This window comes from Camelus ferus, chromosome 20, assembly GCF_009834535.1.
Source record: "Camelus ferus isolate YT-003-E chromosome 20, BCGSAC_Cfer_1.0, whole genome shotgun sequence".
Taxonomy (NCBI): Eukaryota; Metazoa; Chordata; class Mammalia; order Artiodactyla; family Camelidae; genus Camelus; species Camelus ferus.
The window spans coordinates 1,272,832-1,291,330 of NC_045715.1; the positions used below are offsets into that span (position 1 = coordinate 1,272,832).

At 60.7% G+C, this 18,499-nt stretch overlaps 1 protein-coding gene across 1 annotated transcript; it reads left to right on the plus strand.

Moving 5' to 3' along the window:
- The first annotated feature begins 2,562 nt into the window (after window positions 1-2,562).
- FOXF2 (forkhead box F2) lies at window positions 2,563-8,175 on the plus strand. The gene is given in 3 exon segments (XM_032462381.1): window positions 2,563-3,947; window positions 3,949-4,345; window positions 7,319-8,175. Coding segments are annotated over 3 exon segments (1,368 nt in total). The 5' UTR covers window positions 2,563-3,143; the 3' UTR covers window positions 7,486-8,175.
- The last annotated feature ends 10,324 nt before the right edge of the window (window positions 8,176-18,499 follow it).

The window sequence follows — 18,499 nt, forward strand, 5'->3', positions numbered from 1 at the left end:
GGGAAGGGAAACTTTTAAAATTCCTGATAATTTAACCAAATGAACTGGTGGAAACAAAAAAATGTATACAGTAGGGTTTTTAAAATACATATCTCTGAACGCCCTGAAATCCCAGGCAAAATGGGAGCATTTTTTTTTTTTGCAGGTAGACTCCACAGCTTCCAACTATTCTCAAAAAGACCCATGACCCCATGACCCCAAAACTAGCAACTACTGATGCACAAGGTTATCACCAGCCCTGCCCAGGGCTTTTCATTCTTCAGTCTCTGGGTCCCAAAACTTTTTAGGGCCTGAGATCCAATGTGCACAGAATTCCCAGGTGCAGGACCTCAGAGCAGGTCCAGGGGCAGTGATATACTGGCTTGCTAATCTTCCCCAGATCTGCTGCCCACTACCCCCGTCTAGAAATGAGACGATGGCCTTCCTGCTTCTCAGCTGGGCCTGCTCTTTTCCATCCCATCCACACACGCACATGCACGCACACGCACGCACGCATGCACACACAGAAGGCTGTGTCAGGGACACGGGCACACACATGCACACACATATGCACACGCACACATGCACACGCGCACACACAGAAGGCTGTGTCAGGGACACGTGCTCACACATGCACACATGCACACGCACACACAGAAGGCTGTCAGGGAAGCGTCTTTTAGATACTCTCCGTCCTCCTCACTCCAGCTTCTATTTATTTCCTTACTTTTCGGACAGTTGAAGCACTGACTTAGTGAACACACTGTATTCACTTCCACTTTCAGTTATTTACAGTTAAGTTATTTTGTGTGAAAGGACGAAAGCGGGTAAGAGAAAAATACCATGAAATTAATTAGGACCAATCCAGGAAAAAAAAAGTGTCACCAGTCACTCAGAAAGGGAGTCTTAGAAGTGGAAACAACAGCAAACCCCTTCCCGAACTCAACCAAAACATCCCACCCGGAAAAGGGCCGCTCGCTCCTTTTTTCTGTTGGAAATGAGCGGTAAACTGAGTTCATTTTGGCCGTGTTTTCTTAGCTGACTCTGGGCTACAATCAAGCCATTTTTGGACACATTCCCACGTAGGTACCAGGGGTGCTCTGGAGGAAGCTGTCGACGCCTGTTCAGCTAATTTAGGTTTTCTTTGTCTAATTACAGTGGAGCTTAGGGAAAAGGAGCCCGGCTGAGGGCCGTAAACTGACACTCGGTCTCTGTGTGTGGTATCCAGGCAGGGTTTGATGGAAAAAGCCTGCTTCCACTCAACTTCAGGTCACTGTCTGGGGCCAGCCCCGGCCCAGCCCCCAGCCTCCCCCTCCACCCCTCCCTCTCCTCGCTCTCCAGCCCCACCGGCTCGCTGGGCCGGGAGCCATCCTGGGGCACAGAGGGCTAGTGCAGCCCCAAGGGGCCGGCTCCGTTCTGTTCCACCCAGGCTCTTGCTGCCACCTTCTCCAGATCCCGCACGATCTCCCTTTCTCTCGGCCCCCATCCCAGCTCCCCAGGCTCCCCAGCACAAGGCACTGCACCTTGGGCCCTTCTGGGCAGAGGCAGACGAGCGCCCAGCCCGGCCTCCCCCGGGGTCTGCTGCCTGCAGCGCCTCCCCACTGGCCTCCCCTTTCTGCCTGTGTGCCCGGCCAGCTCCAGGGCCTCCCGCCGTCCTCCTCCCACTTTCAGCCCTGTCTCTGGTCAGACATTTCCTTGCACGTGGGGTCCAGTAACTGTCTGGTCTCATTGGGAGTGATTCCTCCCAGGGGGCACATCCTCTCCCCCAAGCTGACTCTTACTTGGAGAGGAACCAGCCACACGGGGGTAGAGTGTTCTCCCAGGAAGGCAGTTTGGAGATGGCGCACATGTTTGGGTGGGCAGCACTGAGAGGGAGGATGTGAATCCGGTGACAGCTGCACACCCTTCAGGACTGAGTAGAAACACAGCTATCTCACCCTGTCACTCAGTGTGGCCTTCTCTTTGCATTTTTTTAAACAAAACATCAAGTGGGAAACGGAAAGGAAATGGAAGCAAATGCAAACATGAGTCGTATTCGACCACGTTTCCAGAGCCTCTAAATCCAGAGTCTTTAAGGAGCCTGGCCTCTGCCCCCGGCTAACAGTGGCGCGGAGTCTGCAGCCCCGCAGAGGAGAGGATCGGCACGTTACCTTTGGGCGGCAGGCACCCCGGCGTGCGGCTGAGGCTGCAATGTCTAAATGAAGCTGACAGATGGTGTCAGTGCGGGCGCGGGGGGCAGCGGCCAAGGAGGTCCGGCGGCAGCACCAGCGGCAGCACCACTCGGCGGAGGACCGGCCAGGAGGAGGAGGAGAGGGAGAGGGAGGGGGAGGAGGAGGGAGAGAGGAGGAGACCGAGGGGAGGAGGGGAGGAGGAGGGGAGGGGGGAGGAGGGGAGGGAGGAGAAGGGGTGGGTCCGCTCCGCCGGGGGCGGCTGGCTTTGGGATGGGGGCAGGGGTGCTGTAAGGGGCCAAAAGAAGGAAGATTTCCTAAAGTCGGAGGGGGTCGACTTTTGCGGGGGTGGGGGTCGTCCCAGCCAAACGTGAGTCAGGCTGCGCTCCCTCCGATGGAGAGAGGGTGGGTAGGGGAGAGGGAAGGCATCCGGGAGAGGAATTAAAAGGCCGAGGGGGACCCTGGAGAGCGAGGAGCGAGATAAGAGAGGGAGCCGGCGGCCGGCCGGGGGTGGGGGGAGGAGTGAGCGCGGGCCGAGCGCGCCCTCCCCGGGGCGGCGGCGGAGGGGGCAGGGCGGGGTGGGGGGAGGGCGGCGGGGGAGGGCGCGGGAGGGAGGAAGTCCCAGAGACAGAGCGAGGAGCGCTCCTAAGGGGAGACGTCGGGCTCGTCCCCGGGGTCCCGGCCGCGGTCCCCGCTCGCGCGCGCAGCTGCCCGGCGCCCGGCCGCTCGGGCTCAGCGGCCTGGAGGCCGCCGCGCAGGCCGGGCCTGAGGCCCGGGGAGGGATGCGCCGGGCGTCGCCTCCGGTCCGCGGCCGCCGCCTGGAGCCCCGGCGGAGCTGAGGGAGGCGACGCCGAAGCGCTGGCTCGCAGCGGCCGCGGCTGCAGCCCGGGCGGCGGGCTAGGGCGCTCGCCCGGCCTCTGGGCCGACCGCGTCCCCGCGCCCCCGCGCCCGGCTCCCGGCCCGCCCCCGCCGCCCGGCCCCGCTCCCGGGCCCCCGATGACCTCCGAGGGCGGGCCGCCGCCGCCGCCCCCGCCGCGCCCGCCGCCGGCCCCGCTCCGCCGCGCGTGCAGCCCGTCCCCCGGCGCGCTCCAGGCCGCCCTGATGAGCCCGCCGCCCACCGCCGCCGCCGCCGCCGCCGCCCTGGAGACAGCGTCCTCGTCGTCGTCGTCGTCGTCGTCGTCCTCGGCCTCCTGCGCCTCGGCCTCCTCCTCTGGCTCGGCCGGCGCCCCCCCGGCCTCCTGCAAGAGCGCGGGCGGCGGCGGCGGCGCGGGCGGCGGGGGCGCCAAGAAGGCGAGCTCGGGGCTGCGGCGGCCCGAGAAGCCGCCCTACTCGTACATCGCGCTCATCGTCATGGCCATCCAGAGCTCGCCCGCCAAGCGCCTGACGCTCAGCGAGATCTACCAGTTCCTGCAGGCGCGCTTCCCCTTCTTCCGCGGCGCCTACCAGGGCTGGAAGAACTCCGTGCGCCACAACCTCTCGCTCAACGAGTGCTTCATCAAGCTGCCCAAGGGCCTCGGGCGGCCGGGCAAGGGCCACTACTGGACCATCGACCCTGCCAGCGAGTTCATGTTCGAGGAGGGCTCGTTCCGCCGCCGGCCGCGCGGCTTCAGGCGGAAGTGCCAGGCGCTCAAGCCCATGTACCACCGCGTGGTGAGCGGCCTGGGCTTCGGGGCCTCGCTGCTGCCCCAGGGCTTCGACTTCCAGGCGCCCCCGTCGGCGCCGCTCGCCTGCCACGGGCAGGGCGGCTACGGTGGCCTCGACATGATGCCCGCGGGCTACGACGCGGGCGCCGGCGCCCCAGGGCCACGCGCACCCACACCACCACCACCACCACCACGTCCCGCACATGTCGCCCAACCCGGGCTCCACCTACATGGCCAGCTGCCCCGTGCCCGCCGGGCCCGGGGGCGTCGGCGCGGCCGGGGGCGGCGGCGGCGGCGGCGGGGACTACGGCCCGGACAGCAGCAGCAGCCCGGTGCCCTCGTCCCCGGCCATGGCGAGCGCCATCGAGTGCCACTCGCCCTACACGAGCCCCGCGGCACACTGGAGCTCGCCCGGTGCCTCGCCTTACCTCAAGCAGCCGCCCACCCTGACGCCCGGCAGCAACCCAGCGGCCCCAGCGGGCCTGCACACCAGCATGTCCTCCTACTCGCTGGAGCAGAGCTACCTGCACCAGAACGCCCGCGAGGACCTCTCAGGTACGGCGGGGAGCCCGGCCCACTGGGGTGTCGCCAGCCTTCTGGCCTCCTGTCACCGGGACTGCCACTTCCTGGGCTGCCACGGCCTGGCGGGAGCTGGCACCCTATTTGTGGGGTAGAGGATCAGGGTCATGCTGCCTTCCCCCACCACCTTGGCCCCAGCAGGTCCTCCAGAATTTGTATGGCTGGGAGGATGGTGCCATGTCGCCTGCCTTCTTCGGCTGCCCGGGTGTCCCCATGGACTCCAAGTCTCAAATCTCAGGCCTGACTTAGCTAGAGAGAAGGTTGTGGCCTTGGGGGACCTTGGCTGGGGAGCTGTGGCTGGTTTCTTTTGTCTTTTGTGGGGTTGGTTTTGCTGTGCTTTCCCCACAGGTAACTGTCAGAAAGGGAGATGCTCCATACCGAGGGGTGCGTTGGGAGAAGGGGAACCAGGGAGGGGTGTGGAGGAAAGCAGAGGGGGTCCCTGTGTCGCCAGGGAGGGGCGCCAGGCTGTTGAGAAGCCCCCCACCTCCCCCCACAGGGGACCCAAGTTGATGACACATGGGTCTGGCCTAGGCCACCAGGACCTGGGGCCCACCGGTGGCTCCCCTGAGAGACGCCCGCCCCTTGGGCACCTCTTGCAGTGTTTCTGGTGTAAATTGTGTTGCTTGCAGATTATTGGGATTTATTGACTTGCCGAAGGCGGTGAAAGGTGGGAGGGGACCGTGGGGGTGGAGGAGGGAATCTGAATAGCCCGGTTTATGGGGACAGTGGAGATGAACCCACCCTCAATATTAACTCCTCTGAGGTGCGCTAGTCCGCGTGGCCAACGGTGCCCAGCTGACACTCGCCCCAACTAGAGAAGGGCTCGCGGGACGATGCACACATTACCCGTTGTGAATCGGTGCGGAGCTAGAGCGTCAGGGAGAAAGGAAGCCAGAAATGGGCAAAAGATGCCGGTTCCCTGGACGGTGAGATTTCCCAAATAGGCCTTTTAAATGCGGGTCTCAGAGGTTAACTAAACAAAGACCGTCTGGGCAGGACCACACCGGAGAGGATTTTAGCCTGACTTAACCCACTGAGAGCAGAGTCTTGTTCAATTTTATGGGAATTTCAACAAGTAACCCACACAGACGACCCTCCCCTCTTATTTTTTTTTTCCCATTCCCTCGGACTGGCTGTCAATCACAGCCTGGCCCTGGCGAGCGCTCTGCACTCTCCTGCCCACCCACTGCCCTCCGGGCTCCCGGCTCCGCGCTCCTGGCTCCCCGCCGCGGGATGCCGGGTTCTGCTGCAGCCCGGACTCCGAGGCTCCGCGGCCGCCGTGAAACAAAACCCTAAACACTACAAACCACGCGGAGACTTCTGATCCTTCTGCAGGGTCGCCCTCGCTCTGGCCCATACGCCCGGTGCAGGCACAGGTCCCAGAAACTCGGCACCCTGGGAACACGACTCTCCCGGATAGAAGAGACGCTACCTCACGGCGGCCTCCTCGGATAGTGCTCAGGGAAAGCCAGGGAGGCCGGGCCGGGCGGGGACTCCCTGCTTCTTCCTCCCTGGTGCTCTGGCTCCCGCTGCGAATGCTCTTCCCGCCTGCCTAGTTGGTGTCTCCTAGGGCCCCTGAGCAGCGGGGAGGCCAAGGCGGTGCCCAGGGCGCGCGAGCACCCCCAGCATGACCCCCGCGCGCATGCCGATGTGGCAGGCCCCTCCAGCTCCGGACCCCACGCACGGCCCAGGGGTAGGGGGTAGGAGGAGGGCCCGCACCCTATCTATGCCCTAAAAGCCAGGCCAGAAGGAGCCGGGCTTTTACGGCACCTCGGTCACATCTAAGCGCTGGCGTCGGTAGGTGTGAGCGCTCAGGGTCCTCCCGGGCCTACCGGTTAGAGATGCGGGAAATGGCACTACGAGGGCTTCCACGGGGTCAAACGCACCTGCGCCGCAGCCATAAGCACACGTCGGGGCCGCGTCCTGAGAGCCGTGCTTGCAGGGCGCGCCTGGCCACAGTGGTGTCATCGGGCGCCAAACGTGGGCCGAGGCGCCAGCCACGGAGCAGCACGGTCGCCTGCGTGCGCTGGGCTGCGGCTGGGCCGAGGCCCTGTGGGCCAGCGGGTACGGTTCTTGCGCGGCATTAACTGAATCGGGCCGGCCCCAGAGTGTGGCCTGAGGTCCCTCCACCGCACAGGAGACGGACAGAGTCTCAGGCAAACAGGCCTAGCTCCGCCCGGCACGGAGAGATGCCTGGAGCCCCGGGGCGGGAGGCGAGGAGAAAGCAAAAGCAAAAGTCGGCGGCCGGCGGCCCGCCTCGGGCCCGGGGAGAGGGACTCGGGGCCTTCGCGGCCCCGGCCAGCCCCGCTCTCCAAGGGTCCCCTGCGCGGCAGACCCCAAAGGGCAGCTGCAGCCGAGCTCTCGTCTGAGAGCGGCCCCTGCTCCCCGGGTCTGGCTCCTCTGGAGGCGCCGAAGACGTTCACCACCCGCTAAGAGGCGCGCGTCTCTCGGCCCTTCTCTGGCCACAAGATGGTTATCGCGCCGGGAAAAGCCCCGCTGCGGCCTGCTCCTCCAAGGGGCCGGTTGGTTGGGAAACAAGGCAGGAGGCTCGAAACCTGAGGTGAGGGCGATGGTGGTGTTTGTGGGTCAGGGGCTCGGCCTCGACAGCTCCGGCCAGGTGCCCTGCGCCCGGGGCCTGGGTCCAGCCCCCTTACAGCCTCGGCCCGTCTCCAGGAGAAACGGGGTCTCAGGCACAGGGAACCCGGCCTAGAGCGGACTGTGCTCTGCATGTGCCGGCGGGTCAGAACCAAGCCAGGATTCCAGAGTCCTCCTCTGGCCACAGCTTGAAACATGGAGAAATGTTACCAGTTTTACAGCATTAGGCAAAAAGACAGGCCAACCTCTTTGGAGTCAAAATACGACACAAGTTAAGTTGCAGTTTACAAAGTACTGTGTGCTATCCCCAGCTGAACGAATGTTTCTGAAAAGGTTTCCTTTTCTCCCTTCCAGTGGGGCTGCCTCGATACCAGCACCACTCCACACCCGTGTGCGACAGGAAGGACTTCGTCCTCAACTTCAACGGCATTTCCTCCTTCCATCCCTCTGCTAGCGGGCCTTACTACCACCACCACCACCACCAGAGCGTCTGTCAGGACATCAAGCCCTGTGTCATGTGAATGGGGCACCAGGCCCTCTGTCCCCCCAGGGGCGATGGCTGAGGTGGACTCGGGCGGCCGCCATAGCAGGAAGTGGCACACCGGTCCCTTCGCCAGAACCCCCCCGCGAGCGCTGTGCACATCTGTCTACCGTTGGTGGAAAGACAGCGCCTGGCAGAATAATGCCCAAGACGCGCAGGCTCCCAGCGAGGGGCGGACGCCGCTTCTGAGCAGAGATGGCGAGAACTTACCACGAGGAAAACAAGCATGGACTCTGGGATCTTCACTGCCTTCAGAAATCAGGGTCTGTGTGTGTTTTCCTTTGTCTATGGAAAATGCATGTGCTTTTCCCGAAGGCAGTGCTGAGCGCAGGATTTCAAGAAAGCCTCATCTTGCTCCGTAGCTAAGCGGGAGAGTTGTGTTTTGCAACAAACACTACCTTTGGATACAGGTGCCAAAGAACGTTCTCAAGAAAGTATTTAGCAACAACGTGTCTAGTTTAAGAACATGGTTTTCGGTATCGTGACAATACGACATTTTTTTAACAAGGTTGTTTTGTACCACATTTTAAAGCTATTTCTATGATTGTCGTGTATACTCACACTTTGCTTGTATTTTAAAAGGAGGATATATTTGCACTTACGTATACTTTTACAGTTTGCCAAACTATTTTGATGTACAATTTTTTCAATAAAATGTATATAACAAATAGTCGTTGGGGGACCGCTTTCCTCCCCAGGCATCCTGATCCCTAGGTCTCTTCTCCACCAGCTGGTGCTGCAACTCTACACTGGGCTGATTTTTTTCCAAGTTGTATAATTGACGTGGTGTGGGGTCTGTGCCTTGAATAACACAGGCCAGGTTCTGATTGTGGGTCTGCTCAGGAGAGAAAGAGAAGAAGCACCATTTTCTGTTCTTTTCTTTCTAAACCAAAACCAGAAGTAAAAGGAGCCTAGAAGAGAACCCGGCACGACACCAGCTCGAGGAAGCCCCGTTCTGTGCCCTCCGTTCGTCTCTCCTGTGCGCGTGGGTCCTGCTCTTTGTCCTCTCCTTGCCCCACCAGCACGGGGAGGAGAGACCGGCCAGAGTGGTCACCCAGGGCCGGCTGGGCCGGGCTGGGCTCCGAGCTGGGGGCAGTGCCCAGTGAACAGGTCCCGCTCTCCCTGTGAAAGTCACAGCTCTTTGGGTGGCCATCACATCCTGAAAGTCTCCGAGCGTCAGGGTTTTCCAGACTCCCCTGGAGGGTGACAGAGCGGGCTGGGCCCTCACTCGCCGTCCGCCCCACCCTCCAGTTCAGAGCTCTTGGCCCCACCAGCCCCCATGCTTCTCTCCCATCCCTCCCCGGCCCCTCGCCGCCCTCCTGTCTTTCACGAGGGAGTGACCGTGTCCCCTGGGTTCCCTTCTTGCTCGGTTCCCGAGACTGCTCCAGGCTGGGCTGCTGCAGCTCCGGACAGAACGAGAGGAAACAGACCTGCTCGGCTGAGGACCTGGACAGCCCTTCAGGCTTGAGGCCGCGCTGGCAAGTGTCGGCCTGAGTGGGGACAGAGAGGCCCTTCTGGTTTTGCTTTTGCTTTTGAGAACTCACCTTTGTTTCTCATTCCCGGGAAGGCCTGTCTCCTAGTCAGTCACCAGGCACCTCGTGCAGAGGGACTTTGTATTCTCAGAGATTTCAGGCCAAGCACGGTCTCAGTAAAACATCTTGTTTTTTAAAGTCCTAACCATCTTCTTAATCCTTAAGCTTCCTTTCTATATTTTCCAAAATTAAGCAGTGATTAAACACTTTTTTGTGTCTCCATTATCATATTTGCAGTTAAATAGGGTTTTTTTTTTCTTTTATCCCGAGCTACTCGGGGGCCTGCTATAAATTATGAAGTCAGTTTCAGAGTTTGCTCCGACCACAGTGCTGTGTTTACATTCCTTCCGAGGCAGCCGGCATGGTCGTAATTTATATCCTAAACACTCGAACGTAACTTGTTTATACAGAGAATGACAGGACCTCGAAGAGGAAAACTCTGCGGCCGCGGGGGCCTGGGAAAGCCCAGCGCGCCCCCCAGTGGTGAGAGGGGGCCCTGCGCACGGGGACGCAGGAGTCTTCAAGCTGTGGGAGAACTTGCCAGGAAGGACCCCAGGAAGGACTCTGATGTGGGGATGCTGGTCCTCTTTACATACCTGTGAGGCAGACCTCGCAGACACTGTGGGCTCCACTTTTGACCACCACAAGAAAGTACATACTGCAATGAAGTGAGTCACAAGAAGCTTTTGGTCTCCCCGTGCATGTCGAAGTCGTGTGCACACACTATCCTGGAGTCTGTTAAGCGTACAGTCGCATGATGTCTAAAAAAACAACGTGAACAGATTAATTTAAAAATACTCTATAGCTAAAAAGTGCTAACCATGGTCTGAGTCTTCAGTGAGCCACGGTAGTGACATCCACGCTCACTCGTCACAGAAAACCAAACATCTAATCGTCATCCTCATAACAAAGTCAGAAATAGGGCGAGAACTGCCTAGATGTGACACAGAGACACGAAGTGAGCACGTGCTGCTGGGAAATGACAGCAACAGACTTGCTTCATGCTGGGTTGCCACAAAGCTTCAATTTGTACAACCCCCACCCCAAATCTGGGAAGCCCAGTGAAGGGAGGTGTGGCTGCGCTAGGTCCTGGCTGTCGGGGGTTCGAGCCATGTCCCCTGGTCCGGTTCATTTCACACGTGCTCACCGCCATCACTCACAAGACCTTTGCATCTGGTGTCGCAGACACAGGTGTGGTGGGGGTCCTCACCGACGCAGGGCTCCGGGGTAGCAGGACACCGAGGGCTGGTTGAGCACAAGCCGCTGGGCCCACCCCCGTTTCTGACGCCGCCTGTCCGGGGCAGGGCGCCAGGGTTCGCATCCCTAACAACCTCCCCGGCGATGCTGATGAGACCACAGGTCCAGGATCGCAGTTTAAATTAGATACTGTATAGGTTCAGATGCGTAAGTGTTAAGGCTCGCTCATTAATTAGTTAAGCAAAGGTCTGAAAAGGTTTTTCAAAAGTAGTTTGTCCACCAAAATACCCCTGTGATTGTCTACTGGCCCTTGGGGAACATAGGTGCAATTTTGAGCCCCGCACCAGGAGACAGAAACTGCGTTTTTAATTCAGAGCAATGATACTTCTTGTTTCATCCTAGCAAACTTTGCAGAGGGGTCAGGTGGAATCACTGAAGTCTACCCACCTAGGTACAAAAAGTCTGGGGTCCTTACAGGGTCACAGCAGCGATGCCACGGTCCTCCAGACGGAAGGAGGTGGTGATTGGACCACTGAGAAAAATTCCTTTATAGGTTATAAAGTCTTCTGAGGGAAGGCAAAGAAGTGGGGCTGGGGCTTCAGTGATCCAGACGCAGATGGGTCAGGCAGGATCCTGGGAGTGGGGAGAGAAGAGAGATCGGCAGAGAAGGGATCTTTGAAAACAGGACTTCCTGTCCCAACGTGAGCAAAGCAGCCTTTGACTCGGGACGGCCACCCTCAGAGGCCGCTGTGACCTCCCCAGGCCTCCAGTGCCCAGGCACTGGCTGTGAAGCCCGTGAAGTTCCGTTTCCCTCGGCTTCTGCCTGGATTCTGGGGAAGTACGTGAATTCTCCAGCTGTGCGTGCTCCAATTTTCTGAGCTGCTGCAGCAACTTCTAGAGCATTTAGGGAGGATGATCTCGAATTACATTTTAGAAAGTGGAAGTCTGATTTCCTGGGAAAACCTTCAGGCACGCAGCCTGTGCCACTGTCTGGTAATAGATGGAATTAGCACCTCCCCCCCGAAAGAGAAGCTCCCCCGTAGACACATATACACCTAATTACTGGGCACTGTGGTGATTAATTCAAAACAGGCACCGACTTATTTAGAATGGAAATATATTTTAATATATTTTATCAGAACGGAAATACATTTTACCAAATCTGCCTCTATGAAACAGTATCTGAGCAAGCAAAAACACCACCAATGCTGACCCTGGGCCAAGAGGCCCACGGCACACGGACGCTGAGATCATTTGGGAAAAGTGAAAGTCCTGGAAGTCCTTCTGGAGTTCAGAGCGTCCTGAGTCCACAGCAATCTGACTGGTAAATATGCAGCTCCCAGTCCCTGCAGGATGCGTGGTCCCAGGGCAGAACCCCAGTCCTCTTGGCATGAGTCTCAGGAGAGGAGAGGGGCCTGAAGGGCAGTGCTCCCTCCAGAAGGGCCCCGTCCCCCCCCCAGCCCATGAGTGCGGGCTCTCACAGACGAGGAGGGCCCGGGGAGGGGCATGGCCAGGCAGGGACTCTGTCTCCCCGACAGCACAGGGCCACCCCGAGACCTGGTGGAACCCTCCAGAATCACAAGTTGCTCTGAATTTGAGGAGTCCAGGTCACAGAGTTGAGGGGGAGGGCCTTCTGCCATTTCACCTCTTCTCCCCGGCAGGGTGGCCCTCATCTACAGACAAGATAATGACCCCCCATCACTGGGACTTTGTCTAGGACCCCATTTCCTAAGCATGTCCCCACAGTCACCCCCACGACAGGTGATGCAGTCCTGCCCTCCCAAGCGGTTCATCACAGGGGAGGTGTGTGCTCGTGAGGCCACCGGTGGTCCTGCTGGTGGGGGCCGTCCGTAGACAGCGCCTCCCGCTCCCCTCCCGTGTGCCCCAGTGTCTCCTGGCTTGCCTGGCTCCAGTCACCCCAGCACTGAACAGGCAGAAGCACCAGTAAACCGTGTGGGGAGAGCAGCGGAGCGCAGGCTGGCCTCGGCTCGCAGGCGGCACTGCCCTCGGGAAGGATCTCTTTACCTGCAGTGACATTCGAGGCCAGCGTTTGGTCTGAACGGGGATCCCAGAGACAGCAAGTCAGCCCCGTTATGCCAGGGTCTGCACACACGGTGGAGGGTCTCCGCCCCAGCGCCTGGCAGAGGGGCCCGAGGAGCTTTGAGAAGCACCCTGGCAGGTACCCGGGGACCCAGCCTCCAGGTTCTGCCAAAGGGCCCCAGCTGCCTGGGCTGCCGACTGGCCTGACAACCACTAATGAACTTCGTCATGTTTACGTCTCAGAAGTCCGCCCAGGAGGCCTGGTCGTCACGAGCTTACCAACTAGAGGACAAGAAAGGGCTGCCCAGCTGTGCTTAGCTGGTGTCCACACCAGTGCCCCGTCTGCAGAGCGAGTGTCCCACGGCCTGGCACGCAGCCTGCCACCTGGACAGCTTCGGCAAATTGCCACCCACCCTCCCCACATGCTCACACAGAACCTCTGGGTGGGATGGCGGCGTCAGGATGTGGAAGGTCCCACGAAGCCTTGGCCCTGCTCCTCAGCGCCTGGCCCTCTGACCCCTCCTTTGTGTGCAGGGAGGACCCTCTGGGAAGGGGGACACGGCCCCGCCCTGTGCCACAACCAGACGCAGCTTCAGGGTAACCGACCACTCAGGTCTGTCCCTAGAGGAGAGTCGGGTGTGGGGGTGCAGGTGGGAGGACGCGGGGTGGACGGGGCGGGGGCAGGGGCAGGACCAGCACAGGGAGCTGAGGCGCTCGGCCCTTCCGGGGCTGCCGGGGGTGCTGCGTGGACCCCCAGCCTCAGGAAGGATGCAGAGGCTCCGGCATAAGGGCCAAGTAGGGACCCCACACTGCCTTGGAGAGTCACACTAAGGAAGCCTGGTGCCCGGGCCACCTGCGTCAGAGCCACTGCTTAAAGAACACACACGGGCTGACATGCACACACACAGGTGTAGACACACATGCACACACACACTCTCTCTTCTATTCAGCTGTGGTCCCAGCTCAAGTACCCAGAGGCCGACATTTTACCACACCTGCCATCTTTCCAAATCTCCAAACTGACGGCAACAGTTTCATAATCACCTTCTGAGGTTTCCTTTTCTAAAGGCAGGAACTTCCCCCTCCTCTAATTCTAGAAGACAGCCTCTTTTAAATCAAAGCGTTGCTTCTGTTTTCAAAGGCGACACCAAGCCACAGGCCAGAGGCGCGGCCACCTGCTGGAACCCGGGCGCAGCACAAAGCCTTCCGGGACGGGAATGGCCCTGCGACTCGCTGCGTGTGGCCACACACTTGGAGGAGCCCTGGCCGCGCCCGAGGCAGCCAGGGCCCTCCCGGTGGGCTCTGCTGCCGTCAACCCTGAGATCGGGGTGCCCTGAGGCGGGGAGGGCGGGCCTGGAGGGCAAGCCCTCCTTCTTCCAGGTGAGCCCTCTTCACAGCGGGCCCCCTGATCCAAGGGAACCAGGCAGGAGCTGGGCAGGGCCTCAGTCGAGGTGGGAATTAACCAGTGAACGTGCGACTCCAACTAAAAAGGCACCCCAGCCCCAGGTGTTTGAGGGGGAGGCGGCCGGCCTGTGGACAGACGAAGCCCACAACAGTCCCCTCCAGGCCGCAAGGCGGGACCCTGGGCAGGGCTCCTGGAGGGAGTTCCTGCGCTAAGGGATGTGTCCCGGAGGACTCCAGACACCCCTCCACCCTCACACCCACAGGGCCCTTCCAAGCGGGAGAGCCCAGGTCCTCGCGCAGACCTGGCAGAGCTGCCTGGCTGGCATGCTGGCCCTGCTGCGGCTGCAGGGCCACGGGGTCCTGGTACCAATTGTGGGTGTGGGTGGGGTGACCACAGGGCTACAAGGCAGCCAGCGCCTGGCCGCAGAGACGCAGGGTGTGGGACAGCTGCAGCGGCCGGCCTTCCGACGTGGGGCCGTCCCGAGCAGGCGGGAGCAGGCCGGCTGTGCTCCACACCTGCAGACGGCGGGACGGGGCACAGAGGGCTCTGAAGCCGCTGTCTCAGTCTGCGGGGGGTGTCGCCACAGGGCCGCAGGCAGGGGGCCGTGAGGTCTCGCAGGGCTGTTTCCCCTGAGGCCTCTCTCCTTGGCTCAGAGACGGCCATCTCCTCCCCAGGTCTGCATGTTACCTTCCTCTGTGCATCCACCTCTGCGTCCGGCTCCCCCTTGGACACCAGTCACACCAGATCAGGGCTCACCTTAACTTGATTGCCTCTGTTAAGACCCCATCTCCAGATAAGGTCACTGGGGGTCAGGACGCCAACACGTGTTTTGGGGGACAATTCACCCCCTAACAATAATAAGCCACGTTCACAGCTGAGCGGAAACACACACGACGTCTCAGGCGGTTCCGGGCAGGCAAGCTCTCGGGAGGAGCCGGCCACTGATGCACGGCCTGTCTCTCCGTCTGCGTTTCCCTCAGGGAGCAGGGCCCTCCCGGCCCAGCCTGTGCCGCGCTCTCCTGGGCAGAGCCTCCGAGGCTCGGCTGCACAACTACTTCCCCGAGAGGTGCGCTCTTCCTGAAGCTGCATGGGACGCCGGCCCTGCGCTGAGGCTCGTAGCTCCCAGAAGGGAAAGGAGGCCACGGAAAGGGTCCCTCTATGGACTGCGGCCCTTCATGAAGGGGGAGAGTGGGTGTCAGCACCAGTGTCGTGGAGGCTGGGTGTGGGGCAGGCAGCTGCCGGGCTCGCGGGCACATCCTCCCTCCACCCTTACGGCAGTCGTTGAGGCTCCTGTTTCTGCACCCCGTTTCCTGGACGATAAACGTGCACCCGGCTGCACGAGTACCTGGGGTGCTGAGCCCCCCACCTGGATCCACCGACCCCACACATCTGAGTCGGGCAGCCACAGGGGAGGGGGCTCCACTGAGGGTGGGCAGGCCCGGCGCATCAGGGCGTCCACTGCATCCACCCCTGCGATCCACGACATGCTCGCAGATCCCCAGGGCACACCCACCCTCCTTACATACAAAGGAACTGCCCCCACCCTGCCCTGAGGCCGCAGAGGCAGGGGGCCTCCAGGGCTCCCCTGACCCCGCTAAGCTCCCCTGAGAACCAACCGCACTGACAGCCCGGCCTCGCATCCTCTGGGATCTGCGCTGAGCAGGTTCTGACCCGCCCTCAGGCCAACTTCCCACCCAGGAATCCCAGGCCTGGTGGGAGGGCAGGTGGGAGACGGCCCACCCAAAAGGGGCTTCGGGGAGAGGAGAGCAGGCTGCACATCCAGGGATCCGGCCCAGACTCCCTCGCAAGGACTCAAACTCTGCTCCCCACAATTTCTCCAAGGACTGAAATGTCCCCTCAGCCTCAAGGACAAGATCTGCCTGTGGAGGGACCCCTCGGAGAGGCACAGCCAGCACCCGCTAGGATGGAGCCCTCCTGCCTGCCAGCCCCGCCCCGCGCCCTGCGCCGGCCTCTGCTTCGCTGCTGGGACTCAGTTTGTCAGGCCCAAGCCGAGCCTGAGTCACTGAGGGCTTTCGTTTGGAAAATAAGATCACAAAGGCAAGAAAAGAAACCACAGTTCTATTAACAATCACACAAAGAACGAGGCCAAGGTTCCAACTTTCATTTTCCTTCCCCAAAGTCAGCGCTGCCCTCCGATGAGGCTTTTTAGAATTTCCAAGCAGGCTCTGTTCTCATGGAAGGAGAGGGGCCTGCAGGGAAAGGGGGTCTGTGCTGGGGTTTCACTCCCTTCACTATCAGCGCCCGGATGAAAGCAGCCTCTGGGACAAGGGAGGGTGAGAGATGCTCTCAGAGAACTGGGCCTTGAAAGCCCGAGAGCCCGTGCGTCCTGGTGGAAAAGCCTGGGGGCAGCGACAGAGCCCTCAAGCCCCTGGCTGGCTGCTCCGGCCCCCGGAGGGAGGGTGGGCGGTCGGGACTCCCGCAACTGTGACTTGAAGACCACCCCGTGTTCTTGATTCCACGGCTTTTAAAAGCAGCCCCTGCATCTCCAGGCAGAAGCCCAGCACGGGGCAGCGGCCGGCTTTGTGCTCGTCCTGCCCGCCCCCCCTGCCGCCCTCTGCCGCGCAGGCCGCCTCTGTCGCCGCCTCGTTTGATATTTTCAGATCCGGCCCGAGGCAGATGATGGGGCCACCAGAGAATCCTTCAGGGTGTCTTGTTTGGTTTGGAAATATTTAAATGTCTGCTGCATTTCCTCCGAGAGGGTCAGAGTCGGCCCGTGGGAGAGGCCGGCGCTCTGGCCCCAGCCCTGCAGGGACCCGGCTCTGCTGCCCACCCCAGGCCACGTCCCCAGCGCCCCCACCCACACCCGCCCTGGGCACCACGAGAAACTCCAGGCGCCCGGCCCCTCCCCACCACCTGTTTCCAGGCCAGGCGCCCAGGCTGTCGCTCCTTGTAAGCCAATGTAGCAATTGTTGGTGCTTACAGAAACCTTCTTGGCTCCTGGAAGAATCACCAGCACATTATTAACCTCCGTGGGGAGACACATGTTTTCCATAGATTTAAATGCTAGTGGCCACCGCATGGGAACACAGCCTTTTAGAATGAAAAGCGTGTAATTAAGACATAATCTCCCCTGCTTTGTAATATATGAAGCAGTAAATGGCTACGAAGTCAGATTAAATTCTCCAGCTTCCCTCTGGCACAGGAGCACCCGCCCCGCGGCTGGAAGGCCACACGCTCAGAGGCAGCGGTGACGGTCACCACATCACAGCCTCTGGCTGGGCGGGTGGACAGCCCGGTGCACGCCTCCAGGGGTCTGAGATTTACACTCGGGCCACCGTGGGAGGAAGGTGGGGAGGAGGACGTGGGGCTGAGCCACCCACACACCCAGTGCCGAATGGGGGCCCAGGCTCGTGGGGGGGTGCTGATGGTGCGGCCCCCGTGCCTTCCACCTGCCGCGTGGGGGCAAATCCAGTTGTTTCACGGTTCTCTGCACAGAGGGTCCACACAGGCGGGGCTGATCCCCAGTCACTGGCTTCGCCCCCTGTGGGCCTTTCAGCCTCTGCACCCAGTTTCCTGCCAGAGGCTATAACCTTAATCTCTGCTGTGGGGTCTCAGCAAAAGCTCACCATGAAGAAATGAACTTCAGGAGGGATGACCCAAGACGGGCAGTCCATCTCATACACGCTCCACGCTTCCTACACCGGCACAGAGCGCGGAGGTCTCACACGCAGGGAGCTGCCACCCCCAGTCGTGCGTGCGCCCAGGCTGGAGCCCCCGCCGAGGGACACTGTGGGGACGGTGCCCCACACACTCCCTGGAGGCCAGCACAGGACACGCCCCTGCACCGGGTGTCCCGCCAGCACCGGCTGGCTCCTGCCACGCACTTGGAATCGCACGAGTGCAGGCGAGTCTCTTTCGGGGTCTGGCCATGGGAAGGTTCCTCCTGCCCTGGCCGGGCCTGCAGCTGCCCCAGCCCCAGTGTCTCCCCTCCCCGACTTCCCCTCTCCTGTTAAACTGATCTCTGCCAGCAGGGCCGACCTTTTTTCTTTGTTTTCTCTCCTTGTCTTGGAATGCTTCTGTTTTCATGTTTGGCTTTTTGATCTGTTACTTTATGTTCTAAATGGTATTCTGCTTCTTCATGGACACAGCGCACATGACAGCCCTGCAGTGGGTCCCCTGGTCTGAAGAGTGGAAGCTAACCCCTCCTGGCCCTGCCGCTCCTGGCCGCAGCTCTCAGGGTGCCCTGCCTCTGTACCCACATAAACGTGTGGCTGGACTGAACGTCCTTATTGTGATTTCGGGATGTCCTAGAGCCACGCGAGGGCCTCCCCAGCTCCCCAGTCGGCTTTTCCTTCTTGTTCTCAGTGCACTCACTGGTCTTCCCAAAAAGAGGGGTGAATTAAACACACGAACGCGCACAATGTTGCTTTTTCAGGCTGCGGCGTGGATGGCACTCCTGCTGCCTGCGCCGTTCCCCAGACAGTTCAGATGCAGAGCCTGGCACGAGGTAGAGGCGGGTCACCAAAGCAGCGGCGGGTCACCAAAGCAGCCCCGTCCCTGAAACTCCAGCAGAGAGACTCCTGGTGCCTGTGTATTCCCCGGGCCGCCGGCCTCTCCTCCTTGGCCGACTGGGACGGGCGGCCGTCGGTGGGCGGCTGGTGAACACGGGGTCCCCAGGGAGGGACGACTCACTGCCTCAGTTCTGGAGCTTCAAACGCGAGCCTGTGGCTTTGGGTTTTCTTACAAGAATCAGAAAAATAAATACACTTTATTCACATGTCGATGCAGAAACCGTCGGCCTCCCTCTGGAATGGCGGTCCCGGGCGGGCGGGGCTGGGGGACCTCCCTGCGCCCTGCGT